The 23,456-nt window shown below is 44.3% G+C and overlaps 1 protein-coding gene across 3 annotated transcripts in view; it reads right to left on the minus strand.

Moving 5' to 3' along the window:
- ACAD10 (acyl-CoA dehydrogenase family member 10) overlaps positions 1-23,456 on the minus strand; it is a 363,878-nt gene that overhangs the window by 303,540 nt on the left and 36,882 nt on the right. For all 3 annotated transcript variants that reach the window (XM_069214832.1, XM_069214834.1, XM_069214833.1), the window contains one exon: positions 8,598-8,793. In XM_069214832.1, coding sequence (XP_069070933.1) covers positions 8,598-8,784 — 187 coding nt within the window. In that variant the 5' untranslated portion in view covers positions 8,785-8,793. The remainder of the gene's footprint in view (positions 1-8,597; positions 8,794-23,456) is intronic.

The following is a 23,456-nucleotide window of genomic DNA, read 5'->3' on the forward strand; positions in this document are numbered from 1 at the left end:
TAATAGGCAATTCTCTTTTGGCTTTAAGATAGCATGTTTGAATGCATCTGACTATCCATCTAGCAATGCCTTGTTTAGAGATTGGATTTCCTATGTGTGGTTTTTGAAAAGCTATGAACAGTTGTTTTGTTTTCCTGATTAGCTTTGTTCTGTCAATGTAATACATTAATGCTCTTTTGATGTCTAATGTATGTAGTGCCCTTTCAGCCACAGAATTTGGTTGTGGGAAGAACACTGGCAATTCTACCGTTTGATTTAAATGGAATGGTGAGATTACTTTTGGCAGAAATTTTGGATTTGTTCTGAGAACTATTTTATTGTTGTGTATTTGAATAAATGGTTCTTGTATGGTAAATGCCTGTATTTCACTTACTCTTCTGAGGGATGTGATTGCAATGAGAAATGCGACCTTCCAGGTTAGATATTGCATTTCACAGGAATGCATGGGTTCGAAAGGTGGACCCATGAGTCTTGTTAAGACGATGTTAAGATTCCATGAAGGAACTGGTGGTGTTCTTGGTGGTATAATTCTTTTTAGCCCTTCCATGAATGCTTTAATAACTGGTATTCTAAATAGAGACGATGAATGAGTAGTTTGTAGGTAAGCAGATATTGCTGCGAGGTGTATTTTTATAGATGAAAAAGCGAGATTTGCTTTTTGCAAATGTAGTAAGTATCCTACTATGTCTTTAGTAGAGGCATGTAATGGTTGTATTTGATTGGCATGGCAGTAGTAAACAAATCTTTTCCACTTAGATGCATAGCAGTGTCTAGTGGAAGGTTTTCTAGCTTGTTTTATGACCTCCATGCATTCTTGTGTGAGGTCTAAGTGTCCGAATTCTAGGATTTCAGGAGCCAAATTGCCAGATTCAATGATGCTGGGTTTGGATGCCTGATCTGTTGTTTGTGTTGTGTTAACAGATCTGGCCTGTTGGGTAGTTTGACATGCGGTACTAGTGAAAGGTCTAGTAGAGTTGTATACCAAGGTTGTCTTGCCCATGTGGGTGCTATCAGTATGAGTTTGAGTTGGTTTTGACTCAACTTGTTTACTAGATATGGAAGGAGAGGGAGAGGGGGAAAAGCGTACGCAAATATCCCTGACCAACTCATCCATAGAGCATTGCCTTGTGATTCGCGGTGTGGGTACCTGGATGCGAAGTTTTGGCATTTTGAGTTTTCTTTTGTTGCGAACAAATCTATCTGGGGTGTTCCCCAAATTTGAAAGTACTTGGTCAGAACTTGGGGGTGAATTTCCCATTCGTGGACTTGTTGGTGGTCTCGCGAAAGGTTGTCTGCTAGTTGGTTTTGTATTCCTGGGATAAATTGTGCTATTAGGCGAATGTTGTTGTGAATCGCCCACTGCCAAATTTTTTGTGTTAGGAGGCACAATTGTGTTGAGTGTGTTCCTCCTTGTTTGTTTAAATAATACATTGTTGTCATGTTGTCTGTTTTGACAAGAATGTATTTGTGTGTTATTATGGGTTGGAAGGCTTTTAACGCTAGAAATACTGCTAACAGTTCTAGGTAATTGATATGAAATTTTGTTTCGTGTATATCCCATTGTCCTTGAATGCTGTGGTGATTGAGGTGTGCTCCCCACCCTGTCATGGAAGCATCTGTTGTTATAACGTATTGAGGCACTGGGTCTTGAAATGTCCGCCCTTTGTTTACATTTTTGCTGTTCCACCATAGAAGCGAGAGGTATGTTTGGCGGTCTACCAACACCAGATTTTGAAGTTGACCCTGTGCCTGTGACCATTGTGATGCTAGACACTGTTGTAAGGGTCGCATGTGTAGTCTTGCGTTTGGGACAATGGCTATGCATGATGATATCATGCCTAGAAGTTTTAGCACATGTTTTGCTTGTATCTTTTGGTTTGGAAACATAGCACTTATTACCTTGTGGAATGCCTGCACTCTTTGTGGACTTGGAGTGGCAATTCCTTTTGATGTGTTGATGGTTGCTCCTAGATATTGTTGTGTTTGACACGGTTCTAGGTGTGATTTTGTATAGTTGATGGAAAACCCCAGTTTGTGAAGGGTTTGTATGACAAATGTGGTGTCGTTTGCGCATTTTTTTACTGTGTTGGTCTTGATTAGCCAATCGTCTAGGTAAGGGAACACATGTATCTGTTGTCTCCTGATGTGTGCTGCTACTACTGCTAGACATTTTGTGAACACTCTTGGTGCAGTTGTTATTCCGAATGGCAACACCTTGAATTGGTAATGTATTCCTTTGAATAAGAACCGTAGGTACTTTCTGTGAGAAGGGTGTATTGGTATATGAAAGTACGCATCCTTTAGGTCTAATGTGGTCATGTAATCTTGCTGTTTGAGCAGTGGAATGATGTCTTGTAGTGTGACCATGTGAAAATGGTCCGATATGATGTAGGTATTTAGTGTCCTGAGATCTAATATTGGTCTTAATGTTTTGTCTTTTTTTGGAATTAGAAAGTACAGGGAGTAAACTCCTGTGTTTTTTTGTTGTACTGGTACTAACTCTATTGCATCCTTTTGCAGTAGTGCTTGAACTTCTAGTCCTAAAAGTTCTAAATGTTGTGGTGACATTTTGCGTGTTTTGGGGGGGATGTTTGGTGGGAAGTTGTGGAATTCTATGCAATAGCCATGTTGGATTATTGCTAATACCCAATTGTCTGTTGTAATCTGTTGCCAAGATTGGTAGAATTGGCTTAGTCTTCCCCCCACTGGTGTTGAGTGAAGGGGTTGCGTGACTTGAAAGTCACTGTTTAGGTGGAAGTGTTTTTGGAGTCTGGAATCTTCCCCTACTCCTTGGGAATTGACCCCCCCGATATCCCCTGAAACCTCCCCTTTGGAAGGAACCCTGATATGGTGTGGTTCTTGTTTGTTGGCTGGTGGTGTCTGTGGGTTGGCCACGAAACCCCCCTCTAAATGGAGTTTTTCTGAAAGAGCCTCTGCTCTGCGGGGAGTAGAGTGCGCCCATGGCCTTGGCCGTGTCTGTGTCCTTTTTAAGTTTTTCAATGGCTGTATCCACTTCAGAGCCAAAAAGTTGTTTCTCGTTGAAGGGCATATTAAGGACAGCCTGCTGGATTTCAGGTTTGAAGCCTGAAGTGCGTAGCCAAGCGTGTCTCCTTATGGTGACAGCAGTGTTGACTGTTCTTGCTGCAGCATCGGCTGCGTCTAGTGAAGAGCGGATTTGATTGTTTGAGATCGTTTGTCCCTCTTCCACTATTTGCTGCGCCCTTTTTTGGTATTCCTGGGGAAGATGGTCTACGAGAAGTTGCATCTCGTCCCAGTGTGCGCGGTCATATCTGGCCAGCAGCGCTTGTGAATTTGCGATGCGCCACTGGTTGGCTGCCTGTGATGCTACTCTTTTCCCTGCCGCATCAAATTTTCGGCTTTCTTTGTCCGGAGGTGGGGCGTCGCCAGATGTATGTGAATTTGCTCTCTTGCGAGCTGCCCCTACTACCACGGAGTCAGGTGGTAACTGCGAAGTAATAAACACTGGGTCTGTGGGTGGTGGTTTGTATTTCTTATCCACCCTTGGGGTGATGGCTCTTGATTTTACGGGCTCTTCAAAAATTTGTTTTGCGTGCCGTAACATCCCTGGTAGCATTGGGAGACATTGATATTGGCTGTGTGTAGCCGAGAGGGTGTTAAATAAAAAATCATCCTCTATAGGATCGGAATGCAGTTGGACATTGTGGAATTCTACTGCCCTAGCCACCAGTTGCGAGTATGAGGTACTGTCCTCTGGCGGTGACGGCTTTGTGGGGTATGACTCGGGATCATTGTCCGGCACTGGGGTGTCATACAGGTCCCAAGCGTCTTGATCCTGATCGTCATGACTTATGGTAGTTTGCGCTGGTGAGTGCATTTGTGGCGGTGTTTGTGCCGGCGATGCCTGTGGTGGAGAGGGCGGAGGCGTGACTTTTTTAACCACTTTGGCTTGTGGTTGTGCGTCATCCTTTGGAAGTCCGATCCTTCTTTTCCTCATGATTGGGGGAAGGGTTGATATCTTCCCTGTGTCGTGCTGGATGTACAGTCTCTTTTGTGTGTAGTCCGATTCTACACTTTGGAGCTCTTGTCCAAATCTGTGCATTTGGCCACTTATTCCTTGTTCCTCTGAGTAGGATGAAGGTGTGGTATTTTTCGGCGCCGAGAGAGAATCTTTTTTCGGTTTCGGCACCGACAGAATTTTTGTTCCTTTCGGCATGGATTCTCGGTGCCGATGTTTTTCGGTGCCGGTATCTTGTTTTTGTCTCTCGGAGCCGCTTTCTCGGCTCCGAGGTTGCTCCATGGCGGTCCCTCGACCGGAGTCGGGTGTCTTCGCTATGGGCGTGCCCTTTTTCGGCGCCTTCGACGGGTCGCCTGTTTTATGGGTCGAGCCATGGCCTGTTGGCAGTGGCGTCCCCTGGGCTTTCGGTTTGTCGATGGATTTACTTTTCGACGTCTTACTCACAGTTTGTTGCTGTTGTTCGACGTCGGAGTCTCCGGATTCTGATTCCGGAACCGAGAATGTTTCCTCTTCCTCGTCGAAACGTTGTTTTGTCGACGTGGACGCCATTTGTTGACGCCTGGCTCTTCGGTCCCGGAGTGTTTTTCTGGACCGGAAGGCTCGACAGGCTTCACAGGTATCCTCCTTGTGCTCGGGGGACAAGCACAAGTTACAGACCAAGTGCTGATCTGTATAAGGATACTTACGGTGACATTTTGGGCAGAAACGAAACGGGGTCCGTTCCATCGGCTTCGATGTCGCACGCGGTCGGGCCGACCACGCCCCGATGGGGGATCGAAACTACCCCAAAGTCTTCCGATGATCGGTGTCGATGTACCTAACTATCCCGATACCGAACGGAACAATACCGACGCTTTCTTCCGAGATTCTGACTAACTTTCCGTACCGAAACACGGAGCGAAAAGGAATACGTCCGAACCCGACAGCGGAAAAAAACAATCTAAGATGGAGTCGACGCCCATGCGCAATGGAGCCAAGGAGGGAGGAGTCCTTCGGTCCCGTGACCAAAAAGACTTCTTCGAAGAAAAACAACTTGTAATACTCCGAGCCCAACACCAGGCAGCGGACTGTGCCAAACATGTGTATCTGCAGCAACATATGCCATCGAACATACATTTCCTTCCCTTTGAAGCCTCTCTGGGCCTCCTCCACGTGATCGGAAGAGAAATGCTTTGCATTTCTCTTCCGAGCGCGCTGGAAGCTGAGCTCCCAGCGCGAAGGAGGAGGCCTCTGTGACAATCAGCGCGTGATGCGCGCTGACGACACGGGGGTAGGGGGGTCGGTGGTGGAAGGGGAAGGGATTTCCCTTCCATCCACGACCGGGGGGTGTGGGTGGGGGGCCCATGGGGGGAGCACTAGCGCTCCCCCCGGTTTCCGGCTGCAGGACGAGGTGATCTCGTCCAAGGCACCCGGGAACCGGTGCCTTGGACGAGATCACCTCATCCAAGGCACCGTAGGGGTTAATTGACAAATTGGTCTCCTCATGGCAGAACAAGTTTATTCCAGCAAGGAGAACTATGGACCATGTCTGCCGGGTAATCAAGTTGTTTGATGTTGCAGGAGTCTCAGAAGAACCCATAGCCCTGGTCCTTTTAGATGCTGAAAAAGCATTCGATAGGGTGGCCTGGAACTATTTATGAGCTTTAATTAAATGGTTTGGAATTGGAGCTGGGTTTATTACTGCGATCCAGTTGGTTTATCAGAATCCTACAGCTAGACTTCAAATAATGGGAGGTGAATCTGACCTTATCAGGATCTCAAGAGGGACTAGACAGGGCTGTCCCTGTTCCCCATTACTGTTTGCCCTATATACCAACCTGCTGATTAGGCAACTGGGGTCTAATCCTCTGATTAGACCAGAGTGGTTCCATGGCATGAGCACTAAAATCTCAGTGTACGCTGAAGACATAGCAATTGTTACTCCCGATCCAACTTTGACAATGCAGGAAGTAGTAAAAGAGGCAATATACTTTAGTAAAATGTCTGGTTACTCTCTGAATCCAGATAAAACCCAGATAATATCTAATCAGTATGTCCAAACTGCTCAAGGTCTCACTGTAAGAAAGGCAGTCTATCTTGGCATTAATATTATGGCTGACCTTAATCATTTAGTTGTGATTAATCTCATGCTGGTATTAGCTAAAGCCAAATTAGATCTGCAGAAGGTGGACAATCACTGGGAGATGTAACGTTATCAAGAAGTTGTTTTTGCCCAAGCTGCTTTATCTATTTTGGGCAATTCCGTTGGAATTTGGGATCCGGTGGTTCAAACTGATGGACGATTTAGCCAGTAGTTTTATCAAGAGAAAGAGGTAGTTGGGCTGTCACCAGTTTCAGATATTATCAATGGGCTGCCGCTCTGCAATATATGAGGTCTCTCATTGGTGGATCTGAAGGACACTATCTGGAGGGAGATAAGAGAGTATTACTCCATTTATGCACTGTTTTTTGGGGAGGACGCCAGAAACGGCTCTTTGAAAATTTTTGAAACAAGTTATTTTAAAAATGTTCAATTTAATTCCCTATGTGCAACCTTTAAGGTCTGGCGAGTTATAAGGAAGAAAATATGTTTGGAAAAAATGAACTACTATACCCTAATATGGGGAAATAATGCTGGGAAGCCCAGGGTTTGTGGAAGCTCTGGGATTTTTTATGATGGGGCCACCATAAGTACATTTGAAGAACTGCAGCAAGACTATGGGTTGGACAAGCACGATTTCTATTGATATCTGAAGATTCATGATTTGCTCTTAAAGATGAGGATGGGGTCTGGCAAGATAGCAAAACTACCTTTGATGGAGATTGTGGTGAAGAAATATGGCTGTACAATTAATTTAATTTAATTTACAAGTGTTTGATCAGTGGTTTGTCTGATTATGTGGACAAATAGAATGATAAATGGCATAAGAAACTGAATATCACTGACTGCTGCTTTTTTGTGTCATTGGAATTTGGTCGTACTCTATTGCTTTCAGCAGGCCTCCAGGCTCAACATTTTAAAACTCTTTATGACTCATATTACATACCAGCCAAGATCGTTAACTGGGGAGGGCATGTTGGCACACGCTGTCCCCATTGTCAAAGTCAAGAACCAGATCTGGGGCATATGTTTAGCACCTGTCCAGCCTTAGATTCGTTAAAGCAATAAATCACTGGGTTTACGGCTATTGCTCTATCTCTGAACACTACTTTGACCCCTCAATTAATGTTACTCAGAGTCCACAATGATGTGGTGCCGGAATCAGGGCAGTTTTTTGCATTTGTTGCTATGGCAGTGGTCTGCATATGTATAGCCTGGCTGGATCCTAGTCTGCCAACTTTCCATCAATGGAAATCCTCATCTTCTGGAAATGAATAATCTAGGGTATAGTTTCTATGCCCAAAATGGCAAAAAACGCTAGGAAGAGGGGTGGTTGGATCTGGGTGGGCGCATGTCTGTCGACTTGTGGGGTATGAACAGGGTTTCTGTTTGTCTTTCTTTAGCCCCTTTTCGCCTTTTGAATTAATACCTCTCTGCCCCCCCAATTTTCTTTATTTAATAAAGCGGCTATAAAAACTGCTATGTAATTATGTAGAAGGACGAGTTGAGCCCTGTTTGGGCATTTTATTGCCTCATACTTTCTAATGGATTAATCTAGCTTTGATCATATGGAATTTAAATTGCTGATCTAACATTCAACATTATGCTAAATGCTTACGAATTACTGTTTTGTTTTATGGCCTTCTGCTTAATTGCTTGTAATGAATGTATCAGAAACCATCTTATTTATTTTACCCATTTCTCCTCGTGTAGCTAATTAATTGTAAAATAAAAAAATAAATAAAAAAAAGGTAGTTGAGGTGTTCAATGTGAAGCACGCTGGGGTATGAGGCTGGGTCTGGGAGGCAGCTACTGATGAAGGCATTTAGCACTCCCTACAAGATATTCAAGGATAAACTAGATATGGGAGGCTCTTTGATTGTTGGGTTATTGCCAGAGCAATGGAAGGATAAAGGGGATATCCAAACCGCCATGTTACAAGTGCATTATAGCCAATGCCACTTGGAATAAGAGGATGGGCTATCAGTCAAGTTCTTACCAAGTATCCCATCCGCCAAACTCTATATGAGGACAAAAGCCTCGAAGGTAGCTGTGTGGCATTAATAGAGATCAGAAAGACGTTAGCAGCTTAAAAAGAGGGAGTGAAACTTATGGGTGTATGAACCAAGTCAAAGATTCAACAGTGGAGCCAGCACGTTTGTGTATGTGGACTCTGTAAAGGTGGTTTAGAGGGATTCAAAGTGAGTGTACATGAAAATGTGAGTTCCATCATGTTTAACTAAGGTTATCCTCTAGGAGTTTTGGTGACCTGCGGTTTGATTTAATTGATGATAGGATGTTTCAAAATGTTTTCCCATTGATTGTGAGGTATGGTGGAGGTGCTGTTTTTCTTTAACTGTTGGTTTCCTGAGGATCTGTCTCCTTTGGTGTTGTTTTAAAAAATCTAAGAGGGAGCAAGAGGATTTTGGAACTTTCCAACATTAGATAGTGGTGCCAGCATTTATATTTTCCCACATGTAAAATACTAAAAAAGAGTTAAATGTATTTTAAATTGCTCACCTGTTGCCATTTTGTACGGTGATGGAAGAAGAACACCTCCCATGTCAAAAATTACAGCCTTATATCCAAGCGAAGCTGCCCGACTCCAGCGTAAAGTACTTCCAAAGGCATATTTTGGGTGGTGCAAAATTGCAGACCCTCTACAAAGTTGCAAATGTGAAGCTCGGAAAAATCTTGCGGCATACATTCTGCACAACTGTGTGAAAAATACAAAAAGGAACAATTTAAAAAAACGCTCAGCTCACATATAATATCAATATAAATTATTAAATACATCATGCTTTAAGCATGCACTGCAACTGTATCCTAAGGCCAAACCAGTTTCATAGCATATGTTGAAAGAAGTGATTGGCTAAAAGCACTGCAAGTTTAATTACCTTCTACTATCACGTACTATTTACAGGTAAACCCATGTCTATGAACATGTTTACATAAGACTGAGTGGTTCCAGAGTGTACATATGTGATACAGAGTAAACATCTGAGAAGGCAGAGGATGCAGGCACAGTTGTTGTGAGTTCATAGACCAGGTCAAGCAGACAGGGAGTCGGAGTGTGGACCCCCTTAGGGCAATATTTGTCCCTGCTCAGAATGTGGTCTAGGATAGACTTAGTTGCAAAGCAGAACATGGTGTACTGCATGAAGCAATAGCCAAGTTACAACTAAGAAAGCTGAGGATGCTAGGAAATGTGGAATGAGCAAACGGGAAAAACTTCACCATACTGTTCCACAAATCTAAGAAAAGTGAAAGAAGAGAGCCATGCCTCTTCTAGAATGACTGGAGATAGGCATCCCTCTTTATAAAATAGTTTCACGTTTTCGGTATCGGAGGCCATGTTGCAACTTAACTTTCTGAATTTGCAAATAGCTGGTAAATATTCAACTACTATCATTTTGACAACTGAACCATTCCAAAGATTTTAGCCTAGCGCTGGAAGTAAAAAGTCTCCTACGATTTGCTTGCTACACTGTAACATTTCAAGATTAATCTAAGGCTCATCATGGGTCAATTGTAGACGTTGAGGCATATGAAGATGGGGTTATCATGTCTCCTGCCTTTGTAGATCATACACAGGAACTTCAATTTAATTCTGCCATACTTGGCTGCCAGTGGAGACTGTGTCAGGTTGCAGGATATTACCTCTTAGTTCTGTTCTCACTCAACAATTATATTTAGTCTTGGCGATCACATAATAGTCTAAGCATGTAGCCATCCATACCTTGCATTTAAATAACCTAAGTATGACATAAGTTGTGTTTTATGAAGCCTGTGTTGGTGGCCTTTTGAAAGACCGGTGTAGTGAAATATGTGTTTTTGACTACTGACTTTGTGTTGCACCCGGATTAGTTGTCCAGTGTTCACCAGTTGCAGACTACATTTTGTATTCAGTTTAGCTGCCTATTGACTTTATCGTAGCGTTACACATTGCCATGTTAAATGTGTTCGTATTTTTCCACATTGTAAAATGTGCTTGTTTTCGTGCTCTTTCTCGCCGAAGAGCTAGGACATATTATGGGGGAGTTAGTCAGTCAGCATGGTAAGGACAGCAGGGAAAGGCTTAGGCTCGGAAGACACACCTTTGGAAACTGGCCAGTTCCAACCTGTTTCTTTCAACCCTGACCTAAATTAGCCAGCATGTTTGAATTGCTAAATGAGTTTTTTTTTCTCCAGAAAGCTCCTTCTGTTCTTTTAAGATATGAGACCCAGTGCGACAGCGAGAGAGAGAGAGAGAGAAAGAGAGTGGCCTCAATCAGAATTCTTACTGTCGGATGCCTGATATCTGTCCTGTGAGGGTGGTTATCTCTTTCTCTTTTGAGGTCGAAAGGGGTCATCGTCTTGCAGGTATGAGAAAGATGAAGAGCTTGGCAGGCCCTATGGTGATTAAGTTTTACTTCATTATTTGCTTTGCAATTATAATATCATATAACTACGTAAATTTGCTGTGTACATTGCAGTTAAGAATCATTTTGGTATGTTTACCTTTCATTGCTGTGACTATTTTTAAACGTGTGCTTTCAACATGCTAAACTCCATTTTAGGAAACTCGTGGTGAAATTATGATAAATGTCTTGTTTGCACTGAGAAGTGCATTCCAGAGATTTTTGTCAGCTCAGTCATTAGTGAAAGCAAAACAACTGGTGAAAAATATTGTAGTAAATTGAGATACCAACCCTGTCAGGCCTGAATCATCAGGGGTGAAACAAAGGTGTCTGCCCTGAGAAACTTGGATCCACCATACAAGTGGGGCACCAATGCTCTTTCGTCCTCTGGGTCTTCACACTATCTGACTAGTAAAGCAGCACACTCAGCTGAGCTCCCAGGCAGATTAAGAAACACCTGGGCTGTCTGCTCATGGATAGAAGTTTCATCTTAGTCAATAAAATACTGCAGTGACCGGAAGATGGTGGGCAAGCAGCAAAAAGAGGAGCTAAGGATTCTCCCTCTTCGCTGAATCGGAAAAAAACAGAATAATGTCTACCTTAAATTTTTAAAATACTTCGTAATTTAAAAAAGTAATAGAAACGAGTAAGAATAGACGTTTTGGTGATATTACTGTAAAAAATATTGAGCCAATTGTTAATCAAAACATACAGCTCAGAATATCAAGGATTAATTAGCAAATTAAAGATGTTAGCCCTTCGTGATAGAAAGGAAGGGGAAAGAAAAGAGAGAGATAATGCAAAAAGACGTGGGAGAATGGTACAGTGGAATAAAAGAGAAAAACAGAAGGAAGTGAGGAGAGAGAGAGAAAAGTGGAGAGGAGGGAGAAGACAGAGGGAGAAGTAAATGACAAAGTGAAGGCAAGTGAGAAGAAGTAGAAGAGAGGGTGTCAGGAGGTTCTTGGTTTGTAAGAAGAAGGAAGGCTGAATAGTGCCTCGCATGCACTGTCCTAGAGGCTTTACAGTACAGCATTAGAAGGCCCTCGTTTTGGAGCTTGGTGTTAATCAAGAACACAATGATTCCTGGGGGGAAGTGCTAATTCCAGAAATGAATCCACCAGTGGTATGTCATTCAGCATACTGGATTATCTTCCGGTTTTAGCATTTTCTAATTAAATAGAACATTTTAACATTAATTCCTTCTTCTAAATAAGACCCTAGGCCTGCTCACTGCCAGACGTGATATAAAGCCCCTTCACTTCTTATGCTCACCATTGGTAGCAAGTGTATTTGAGGAAACAGACAGCATATAAACAAGGAGCTCTTCAAAGTCTTTGGAGATGGTCCACGTTTGCAAATGCTGGAGTCCACTACCCGGGTTAAATTCAGAGACTGTTTAAACATGAATCAAGCCAGACTCATTCGCCAACTCTTCAGGCTCAAAGGAGCCACAAGAGCCCCCAAATAAGAGAGGAATTCGGCCTCACAGAACAGACATTAGCACAGAGGGCCGCATTTGTGAAATTATGGTTTAATTCATACGAGTCCGGAATTCTTCAACTTCATCTGGGCAAACAATCTGTCAACATCCTTTGGCAGACGATGGTTTTGAAAGATTTCAGAAGGGCTCGAATTGATCCCTCCGCTAGATTTAAATATACTGTATGGGGCCTTCAAGTCGCTTTTGCTGTAAAAAAAAAAAAAAGCTGTCAGCAAATAAAGACCTCGAGACCCTTCAATTGAAAACCCATAATCGACACACACACGCTACCCACACAGAACTGAAACCACAACTCCATACGTCACTTGCCGTATCACGTCATTATAATATCACGTTTTTACGACTATGGCTAGGTCTCTTCGATGCAGGGGAAGTGGCCCAAAGTTGGGAGTCCCCACGGGCTGACATCTGCTACCGGCTCTTCCCTTGCCCAAATAAATGTCTGGCCCACATTGAATGCACGTGCCCGAGCTTTGGGTGAGGAAAGGTTTACTGTCTAAAAGCAATAACTGGAGAACTCAACATTCGAGTTTGTCCGGAGGCCATTGACGACTGCTTCCAGGGCTAGCACAGCAGACCTACTGACCGCTTTGTGAAGTTCGTGGATAATGTAGCAGCGAGATTAGATAGATAGCTTTTGAAGACACCTCTGGCTCATTCTATTATACATATTAGCCACATCCCGAACATTCCGCACATTCCATAGGGTCCCCTGTGTTCCACGCCCTCCAGAGATGAGCTGGCAGCTTCCTGCCTAGAACACCTATATAAATTACTGCTGCACAATATTTCACTAAGAATTGACTGATCTTATCCTACTTTTTTTAACAGACGTTACACCGTGATTTCTGGTCATTTCGAGTTTGTTATTTTAGAGGGCGAACCCTGCAATAGGCACTTTAATTCTGCATCTTTTCTAGAGTGTGAATAACCTATCTACCTACCAACAACGAATCCACTAGTAGGTGTCAGACTATTTTCTGACCACAAGCAATATAGATCAGGCATATACGGCTGACGCCAGGTGATGCCTCACATCTAGCATGAATTTGGTTGTAAACGTACTTGTTAGAGAGGAGCAGGGCTTAATTTGTGCTTGTTTTTTCCGGTGCTGAGCACTGGCACTTATTTTTGAGGGCCGGGGCTTATTCTTCTGCCTCAAGCGTTTGCTGCGAGCTAAAGACACATATGGGAAAGACTGAACAAGGGAAAAACGAAAATGCATCACAAAGGGAGAAAGTAGAAAGCTGCAAGAGTGAGCTGAAGGGGCAGGGAGTGGCTGTAAATGGATTGAGGAGGCCCGAGGTGGCTTCAGGATTACGCCGCCTCAGTACTCTGTGTTTGCACATTTAATTGCAGCAGCCGCGTGTTTAAGAGGAGGGCTTGGGCACCGGCACCTTTTTATTTGCAAATTAAGCACTGGAGAGGAGTGTTTGGTAAGATGTTCATCAATAACACCTTACCAGCAGAATGTACAGTCACAAGATCACTGAAGATTCTATAAGGAGACAGGACTGCAAGGTAGTGGAAGAGGTCAAAAGTAAAGGCAAACATCACAACACATCAACCCCTTTTAAAGGCGACTAATAGGGCAGGAGCTAGATGAGACAAAGTACAAGGCAGCAAAAGAATGTTGTCTGTGACATCACTCATTCATAATCACTAAACCATTGGGAGGGCTGAAAACTCACAAAAACACTGTGAAGGTTAGTATTTATTCTATTTGGGTACATTTTTTGAGTCCCCTGTCATCCCAAAATACATACTGGTGCTTATAACCAAATGCTTGTCAGAACAGAATTAACATATTTAGACAGAGGCTTAAACCAGAAAGGTCTTCAGGGACTTATGGAAGGTGAGATGGTCATCACAGAGTCTAAAGGACAGAGCCAATGCCCTAAGAGAAGAAGAATAAAACATGGGCAGAGCAAAGAAGCACAGAGAAGCCAAACACAAGGAACAAGAGAGACAGTAATATACACAGTTGTACTGAAGGTAAAGAGGATACTCACAATGAAAAGTTTGATGAACAAGAAAGAGGAATTCGAGAATGATGTGTTAAAGACTGAGAATCTGTGGGGTGAAAAGAAAGGGACAGAAAGGGTGGCGGTGGTGGTGGCGGCAGCGTGGTGTATTGTCTGTCTTTCTGTCCTCGGTGCTTTGGTGCCCGTTTCTAAACTTAATGAAAATACAAAAATGCACGACATTTTCTTTTCAAGTAAAATGAATAAATGCCCTTAAATTACAGTAAAGTTCAGAAATGTATTTGTTCACTGTCTGAGCAGTTAAGTAAAAGCACTTCGAAACAATTAATTCTGCTGTGTATGTCACCTACACCTTAAACTTTATCTATTCATTCACATCATTTACATTACATCGCAAGCTTTAATCATCTTCAGTATTCATCAACTGAGTAGACCCAGTGCAATCAAGGCAATAATAACGAGGTGCCACTGATTTCAAAGTGGTAAACAAGGCCAAAGTTCACTTCGGTAACAAAAGACCTGCAGCCCAGAGCATGTACACGGGACGATTAAGGATACAGAGGAGAGGCAAAGTATGAAGGATGTCCCTAGCAATGCAACATATCCATTCGTTTTAACCACAAACCCTCCTTCCTTGTTCAAATGAATTCTTGCTTCTCACCTCAAAGGTAACTGCAGCTCCTCTGGTGGTCAGTTATTTTTTTATAAGCGTTAATTATTGCTTCCTGACTAGAGTCCTTCGGGTCTGGAAGAGATAGAGATGGCTGACCTCACACACTATTTTTTTATTTTATTTTTGTACATATAGAAGCCTCTAGGTAACATATTTGGGTTTGGCAATGTCTGAGACCACCACCACTCCATCACTGAAAACGTTTTCTTGGTGACTCCGCAATGCTTCTATACACCTTACTACCACAGTTAGATCCTCCTCTTCTTGGGACCCCAGTAATCTCTCACTATCTATAACGTCAGTGAGGGATTCTTCAGAATCCAACGAGGGTGTAGAGGTGGCGAGTCAGAGGTCCTGAGAGGAATAACCCATGTTGAGAGACACATCTGGGGCTTACTACTAATGGTGTACCATATTTGGGACAGGGACAGGATGCTGTCCTTTAACTTAGCCAGTGGTGCAGTGACTGCACCGCTGGTTGGTGGCAGATAAACCAAGATGCCTAGCAGACTCGGGGTTTACCAAGAGGACCAAAGCCTGAGCAGTTAGCAAATTCAACCTTTACTAGATGAGTCAGCAAATGCAATGAAGGAGAGTCAGCTGCAGCGGAACAGCCAGGAGGCATTGACACTGAAGTCAGTGCTAATTGCTGATAGGATGGAATTCAATATGAAGGGATGCTCGCCCTTAAACCTGGCCTAGTTAAGTGAAAGAATCCTGAGCTTTAAGGGTTACAAACAGTCCTGCAGTGAGTGGAGTTTACTTCTGCAATAGTGGCTGGCTCATGCTCAGTGGGACCTAGAATGAATAGTTTTGCGACACAAAGCGCTGTATGCACAGAGGGGATGCCTATGGTGGCTTGATTTAATACATGCAGCCAAGGGGCAATAGCGGAGGGCATTCCCCACGTTTTGGGAATAACAAATTGTGGTTTTTTTTTCACACATCGGCTCCACTCTCCCACTAACCTGCGGCAAACACTAAAGCTTTTACCCAACCATTTCCCTAGTCCTTTCTCCCTTTCCTAGCCCTCTGCCCCCACTGCAACCTGGGCTGCAGACCTGAGGTCCATTCTCACTCTCCTACATGCTCCGAACTCTGACCAAACTTGTTTTTCCAGTTTTTTTAGACTCTACATCAAAGAGAGTAAACACACCTCACAGGGAAATACTGACTGACTTCGAGCCACCGAGGCATCGCTAATGGTTTTTTAAAGGACTCTCTCCCACCCAAGATACCCTCGTGGGAAATAGTGCGCTTTACAAATACACATAATATAAAATAACCCACTGTATTTCTTCCAATGGCACACCTCATCATCGAGTCCCCAGACAGAGGCAAAGAGGTACCTGGCTGGGCTCACCCTTTAAAAATGCAAGGGAGCTCTTTGTGTGGTTTTCTTAGAGGGATCTCCTGACAAGTTAAAAACAGGTTTTGCTGCAATTGGAACACATGTTGTACTCCTGCACCTACGGTCTACATGTTTCAGCCAAACTTTTCCATAAAATCCTTGGGTTTCGACTTGAAAAAACCTGTACACTTGAAAATACACGAACTGTAACTCTGCATTCGTAGTACATATGATCAAATGCTCCTGCAAGCTGAGGTACATAGGTGTGACCTGCAGAAAGGGTACTATCAGAACAGGTGAACATCAGAGTAACTTAAGATGTAGGGAAACACAATCAAAACGGCCAATCATTACATCACAAAGGGACACACAACAAAAGATTTTAAGAGTGACACTGGAACAACTAGCTGATAACATAAGAAATGGTGAGAGAACACTCTTTTAAAGGGAGAAATGACTCCTAGAACCTGATTGTAATGTTCCAACTACGCGATCGACGTGGAAGTCATGCAATGCCACGCAAGGCACTCCAAGAATCTCTTTAAACCAAGATGCCTTTATTAATGGGTGCTTCCTACAACAATATTTCGTCCTGATGATGACCCATTAGAATGAGCTGTATAGGATGGGTCGAAACGTTTACATACATTTGATGTGGACTGTGTCTTGAAACTGTTAGTGCATTCTAGACACACCTGTATCAGGGGTGTTGCATAGATTTTACATATTGCTATGTAAATAGCACTGATGCACTTTCGTTTCATTTTATTAACCTGCACTGTGTCGTCACTTATGAGGAGAATCTATACATTTTTAAATGTTTAATTGAGGGCTGATATGACGTGTACAATCCTTGGAATATCTTTGTTCAATTAAATGTATGAGACACTTATTAAACCTTACCAAGGTGGTGGGTTTTAGTGAACTGACCACTGCTGAGGAAGTCAAGGGCTACACTTCCCCCGTGGGGACCACATTTCTTGTTATAGGATTACGAACCCCGGTCCTAGGGTTACTGGGTTTGCCCCATTTATTTCAGAGCATAGTTTTTATGGCTGTCATGGCATGCCTCTTTGTGCGCCCCTGCCCTGAAACCTATCCAGCAGATGTCATGGTATTTATAGGCATTAGTGTGTTCCAGGTTATTCTGATTTGGATGCTAACGTTCTTTCTTGTAGAGCTTGCACCCAAAAACTACCACATTTGTCTTGACATTTATTAAGTTTCAGAATAAGATTTGTACAATATTAGTTTCATCTGCATATAGTAAATTCTACTGTCGCTCGACGAGGAGTTCGGGAGTAAAGAAGAGTGTTTTTCCCAAGAGCTCTGCCTAAATCAGTTACATATAAATTGAACGATATTGGGGTTAACGTGCAGTTTTGAGTCAGACCTGTTTTTTTAAACTGTACTTTTATTGAATAAAGCAATAAAAATAAAACATTCGGAATACAATATTAAAATTAAGTTCTCCATGTACATCGTGCAGGTTCAAGGGGTAGGGGACTATACGCTCCTGCCCACTGATAATGGGCAGTATCAGTGTGGTAGCGGTGCTGTGTGCATTTCTGCGTGAGTGTATAAGATGGTGCATGGATGCACGTTAGCTATGAATAAAGTTGTATGCCTCTAGGGGCCCAAACTAGTTAAAACTGGGGGAAGACTGGTTTTGCTGCCTTTGAAAACATTGGTTTCTCTGTACCAAGACGCAGATTGCCTGACTTCAATATGTAAATTGTGGGGGTAAGAGTGAGGGGCACATGAGCTGGGGGCACCTGAGCCGGCTGCGAAGCAGGGGTCGGGGTCCCCTGAAATGCTGGAGACTCCACTCCTTTATTGTGCAGTAAGGAGGGATGCCAGGTGAGGGCCACGAGGAGCAACCAGCCGTAGTGAGTATTTTGCCTCATGGTGGCCTAGTGTTGTCTCGGGAGTAATGGCTGAAGTGGGCGAGAATCATCGCCCAGTGGTGTGAAATGGGGCGGTGACGGAGTCCCCGCACCTCCTCCCTAGGTCGGGCCTCTTTCTCCAGCCCCCATTCAGTCATGGCTCCTCTTCAGGCTTCCACTGGGGGGCGGGATGGGTGATTGCCAGTGTAGGGTGATTGTACGAATTGCTAGCAGGAGTGCTAATGCCGCGAAGCGAGATCGTACTTTATGTAGGGTGATCAGACGTCCCGGATTTCCCCGGACAGTCCCGGTTTTTAAAGGACTGTCCCGGTGTCCCGACGCCTCTCTTAATTTTAAATAAACGTCCCTGTTTTCGGGACAAAGGTCATATTATTAAATAAATGTCTCGTTTTTTCGGACAAAGGTCAGATCATCTAGGGAAGTATAAGTTAAAGAGGCCTACAAAGTATGAAATAATTAAAGTATTTTATCTGTTACTGTTAGGCGACACAGTCCCCTGTCTGCTCGAACGGAGACACGGAGTGGGGAGCAGAGAGAGGTGGGTGGAGGTGGGTGGGGGCGGGTTGGGGGTGAAGGGTGGGAGGTCAAGCCATAGCTAATTTTATATATGTAGTCTTGTACATATCTGTGTATATGTGTGTGTGTGTATATACCCCCCCACTCACACACACACACACACACACACACACACACACGTATAGACACACATTCACAAAGCTACGCAAAAAAACGTGACAGGCTAGATATAAAAGGTAGTAATGTCTTTAGTCCTTCTTTTATGTCTGACCAGTCCCGGTTTTTGCTCCTCAGAATCTGGTCCCCCTAACTTTATGTGTTGTCTTATGTTTGAAAATGCCAAGAGAGCAAGCCTCCCTTGTATGGAGGTCGGGCAGCTCCAACAGTTCCTTCAGGGTATTGTGGATTGTGGACCAGTAAGAGTGAAGTGTTGGGCAGGCCCAGAGCATATGTTGGAGGTCTGCCACCTCTTGGGGGCAGCGCAGGCATGTAAGGTGCGCTAAGGGATAGTACTTGCTTAAACGGGCTGTTGTTAGGTGCGCCTTGTGTAAGAGATAACATTGAATATTCAAGAAACAGGAATTACAAGAGACTTTCCTAGGACAGGACAACCCCATCTCCCATTCCCTGTCAGTCAGCTCCCTGCCTAGATCTGTCTCCCATTGGCATCTCAGCGGGCACAGGACAGTGCATAGGATGTCAATTATGGCGCTGTATAGCCAGTTTATAAGATGGTGGCCTGGGCCCAAAGCATATATTGTCTGTATGACGGGGTGGTACTGTGGCTCAGTCTCCACTAGTCCCCATAGAGTCTGCATTGTGGAACGCAGCTTTGCTTCAGGCCTGTATATGATATAATTATTTCTGTGGTAATCATATCAGAGGTTAATTTGATCTTGATCCAAGTGTTCCGATTATTAGTTTATACTTGAATATGCCTGTAGGAATACACCAGATAGACAATTCTGCCTATGATATGCAGCCGTCTATACAATTGAAGGCTGATCTAAAGTCAATAAAGGCTGCATAAAGAAGATTGCCTGTTTTGTTGATGATCTGATGGTTGAGCATTGAGAGCACCATTAAGCTGTCCTCGATACTACTAGCATTTTAAAAACCTGTTTGGCAGCCGGGGATCAGCTTTTTGTATTCTAACCAGTCCTCGAGATGCCTTAATGTGGCCTTTGCAAAGCATTTCCCTTCTATGTCCAATAGGGCTAATAGTAGGTAAATAACTGGAGAGGAGATCCAGAAACTGGATCAATTTCTCTTCCTCTATTTTGCGATTTTCATTTCAAACTAGCCTCCTACACCTTGCTCCTAGTATTCCTATGTCTTCTCTCAAGTTTTGGTCAAAGTTCCTGTAGGAGGTTGACTCAGTTTATGGTGTATACCAATGGTGTGACACCCTATACTGAGTCCACGCTTCCCTTAGTGATATTGAATAGGTGTCTAGATAGCAAAAACTCTCCGGGGTAGCTGAGGGGAGCAGCTGAAACTTGTCCAGGAGAATGAAAAGCACTTACAATACCACAGTAGTCAGACAGTAACTCACTCATAAGAAAGAACCACACAAGTGTTGCAAAAAATAAAATAACCAACAGAAATAGAATAAAATACACAGGACCCTATGGGAGGATCAAATCATATACTAAGTAAGTAGAATGTGAAATAGTGAACCCAACTGAAGTGAGTATGGTAGTTAGCTAAGGGCTGTGGGTAGATGAAAACACCAGAGGTATGTACGGTAACTGTCCCCAGCAACAAGGTGCAAGGTAGTTACCCACCCAGTCGTCCTATAGATTAACACAGGGATAAGTGGCTGGAGTTCGTGTGATTCAGGCCCCTTCCTAGTGGACCCCAAGGAAACCAACAGGCAACAGGAAGGTTGGAGAGTGTCCCCACCCAAGGATACCCTGAAGACAGGAGTACCTATAACAGGGAACCAGGATGCAGAGGGGAGAAGGAACTATTCCAGAAGTCAGTGGAAGCCTCGGATTGTCCAGCCACTGTCATGACTGGTGGACCAAGCCGGTGGAACCCAGGGACAGATTCCAGATGCGGAGGACCTAAAAAGGAAGGGGACAGAGTCTATCACCCTCGGGGTGCCCAGGTGGTGCAGGTGGCAATGCCCATCCTCCTAGAGGTGAAATACCTGCAAGTTGGTTGAGGAAGAAGTCCAGCTGCGGGGTCCAGGAGCAGCAGAAGATCCCAGGAGTCACCTACGAGCTGTCCCTCGCCGGTCGCCAGATTGCAAGAAGGTCAGTGACCAGCCAGGTCACCAACAAGCACTGGCAAATGCCAACAGGAGCTGAAGAGGCAATTGCAGAGTTTTGGAGACCAGGAAGGTCTAGGAGACTCTACCCTTGACGGGGAGTCAGGGCTGGCCCTCAGCATGCAGGAAGGCCAGCAGAAGTCATTGGAACCCCCACGAGTTACCCACAGGCAATGGACACAGGGAGTCACAGGGAGGCCTCAGCAGCACAACAAAACAGAAGTCTTGTGTCACAGGAGTTGCAAGGCAGGGGCTGATCTTGGAGTTGCAGAGTGCTGAAGGCCGGGGCTTCTTGGCACCTGAAGAGCTTCTGGAGAAAGAGCCAACACGCCTTGGCAAGTGCAACAGTTGCAGTGCTTAGGGGTTCTAGTCCAGTGGCAGGATCAGGGGCCCACAGTCCCCCAAGCTGATCAGAAGACAAGCAGGACCCAGAGGAAGCCACAGACTCCACCAGTGAAACAGAGCCTTTCAATGCCCTTGGAATAGCAGACCCCACTAGCTGGTTGACGTTGTCTTGAGGTGCTTGCGGATGCAGGGGAGCGACTCCTTCACTCCAAGGGAGATTTCTTCGTGTTTCCAGGTGCAAACAGAACCCTTGTGACCTTGAAGGATGTGCAGCCTTAGATGTTGCAGAATTCTTGCAGGATCCAGAGAAACAATGTTGCAACGGGAGCCTTCCCTTCCCACCAGAAGCAGACGTGTTTCGGTTTCAAAGCAGACCAGCAGCGGTTCCAGAAGCCAGGAGCAGAAGTTGTCTTGCAGAGAGTTCCTTGGAGAGTGTTGTTCAACTAATCTGAGGACACACCCACGGGGAGCCCTTAGGTAACCCTAAAAAGGGGTTGGTCACTCTCTGAAGTGACCCACGTATCAGAGGAGGTCAGGGACGTCATCTACCTAGCATAACCAGTCAGATGCCCACAGGGGCCTCTGCCCATCTTGTTTCCAAGACGGCAGAATCAAGTGACCACCTGGCAGAGGCTCTGTGCACTTCCATAGGGGAGGAGCTGGACAGGGGTGGTCACTCCCCTGTCCTTTGTGTAGTTTCGTACCAGAGCAGGAACCAGGGTTCCTGAACTGGTGCAAACCAGATTATACAAGGATGGCATAAAATGTGCCCTTCAAGGAGGTCACCCCAGCCCTTAGACACCTAATACACAGAGGAAGGTGGTCACCCCTCTCCCTTGCAGGAAATTCCTTGTTCTGACTCTCCGGCCTGAGCCAGGCTCACTAGCAGGAGGGCAGAACTGTGTCTGGGGTCAGCAGCAGCTTGGGCTGGCAGATAGACCCCGTAAGGTTGCACAGGCAGAACTGGGGGATCCTCTAAGGAACCTCCAGAGTACAAGCACTGGAATCGGTGTAGTTACATGATTTCAACATGTTTATTACCAAACATGCCTAAGTTCGGAGAAGCCATCATGTAGTTGGACCACATGTGTTGACCAGTGTCCATTACAAACCTTAAGATGGATTCCCCACACTTACAGAGTCCAGTAAATGGGGCCTGGGGTCTGTAGGGGCACCCTGCTCATGCAGGGGTACCATCACACTTAGAAACATGCACCCTGCCCTTGGGTTGAAGGGCCAGCCAGAGGGCTGCAATGGCAGACCTGCAGACACAGTTTGCATGGGCCCTCATGGGTGGCGCAATACATGCTGCAGCCCATGGGGTACCCCTGGTGTACCAATTCACTGGGTACCTAAGTGCCATATACTAGGGACTTACATAGGTGCACCAGTATGCCAATTGTGGGTGTAAAAAGATTACCAGCAACCAAATTTAGAGGAGAGAGCATAGACAATGGGGTCATGATTAGCAGGATCTCAGCGAACTACAGTCTAAACATGCTGACATCAGGCAAAAAGTGGGGGTAACTATGCAGAAGGATGGCACTTTCCGACGGTTCCTATTTTAGAGCTGGTTAAGCGACTTCCTTAAAGTTCTTCTTTCGACTTACTATGCCTTTCCACCGTACATGTTTTTTTTGCAATCTTTTAATAGTAGTCGGCAGGATGGCGAGTATGGAAGCCAGACAACACTGTCACCAGGTCAATGGGTCAACTTCATCCACCCAATGGGTGGACTGGAATGTTCTCCTCAAGTGTTCGGTGAAGATGTGGCTCTCCAACAACCATTATATTCTTTTCCCTTAGTTAAGCTTCACGCTACTATCTATTAGGGTCAGTTTTATAAATCCAATATGGTTAAGATTACACAATGTGTTGAGGTAAGCGATCACTTCAATACCTCATCTCTGTAGAGAATGATCTAACACTTGTCATAATAAATGCCAATAAATGCCATGCCTAGAGAATATTTGATTCCCTCCCACTCAAATAGATATTGGAGGAACTCTAACATCCAAGCAGCGAAACATAATATCTACATAACTGATGTTACTTGGTTTGAGCTTCACCTCACTCCTTTCTCTGACTAAGGCAACTACCTTTGTTTGGTGAATAGACACTATCTTGTTCTGATATATACTCCAAATTGTTTAAATGTAATGCAAACAAACATTTATCTGGATCATAGAGCTCACAGTAGTACCAATGAATTACGTTTCCTATGTGCATGAGTGCCTTAAATACAATTTATGCATTGTGACAATATTATTAACATATAAAGAAGATAAAGATCCTTCCTGTTGTTTGCAAAGCTTAGTACAAGGTATGTCACAAAGCCTGGTTAAAAAAAACAAAAATCCTGACTGCAACAAAATATTACAATTGCTTAGCCAGGGTGCTTTACACCACAACCCAATATCTTCAAG

Source organism: Pleurodeles waltl, chromosome 11 (assembly GCF_031143425.1).
Source record: "Pleurodeles waltl isolate 20211129_DDA chromosome 11, aPleWal1.hap1.20221129, whole genome shotgun sequence".
NCBI classification, from domain to species: Eukaryota; Metazoa; Chordata; class Amphibia; order Caudata; family Salamandridae; genus Pleurodeles; species Pleurodeles waltl.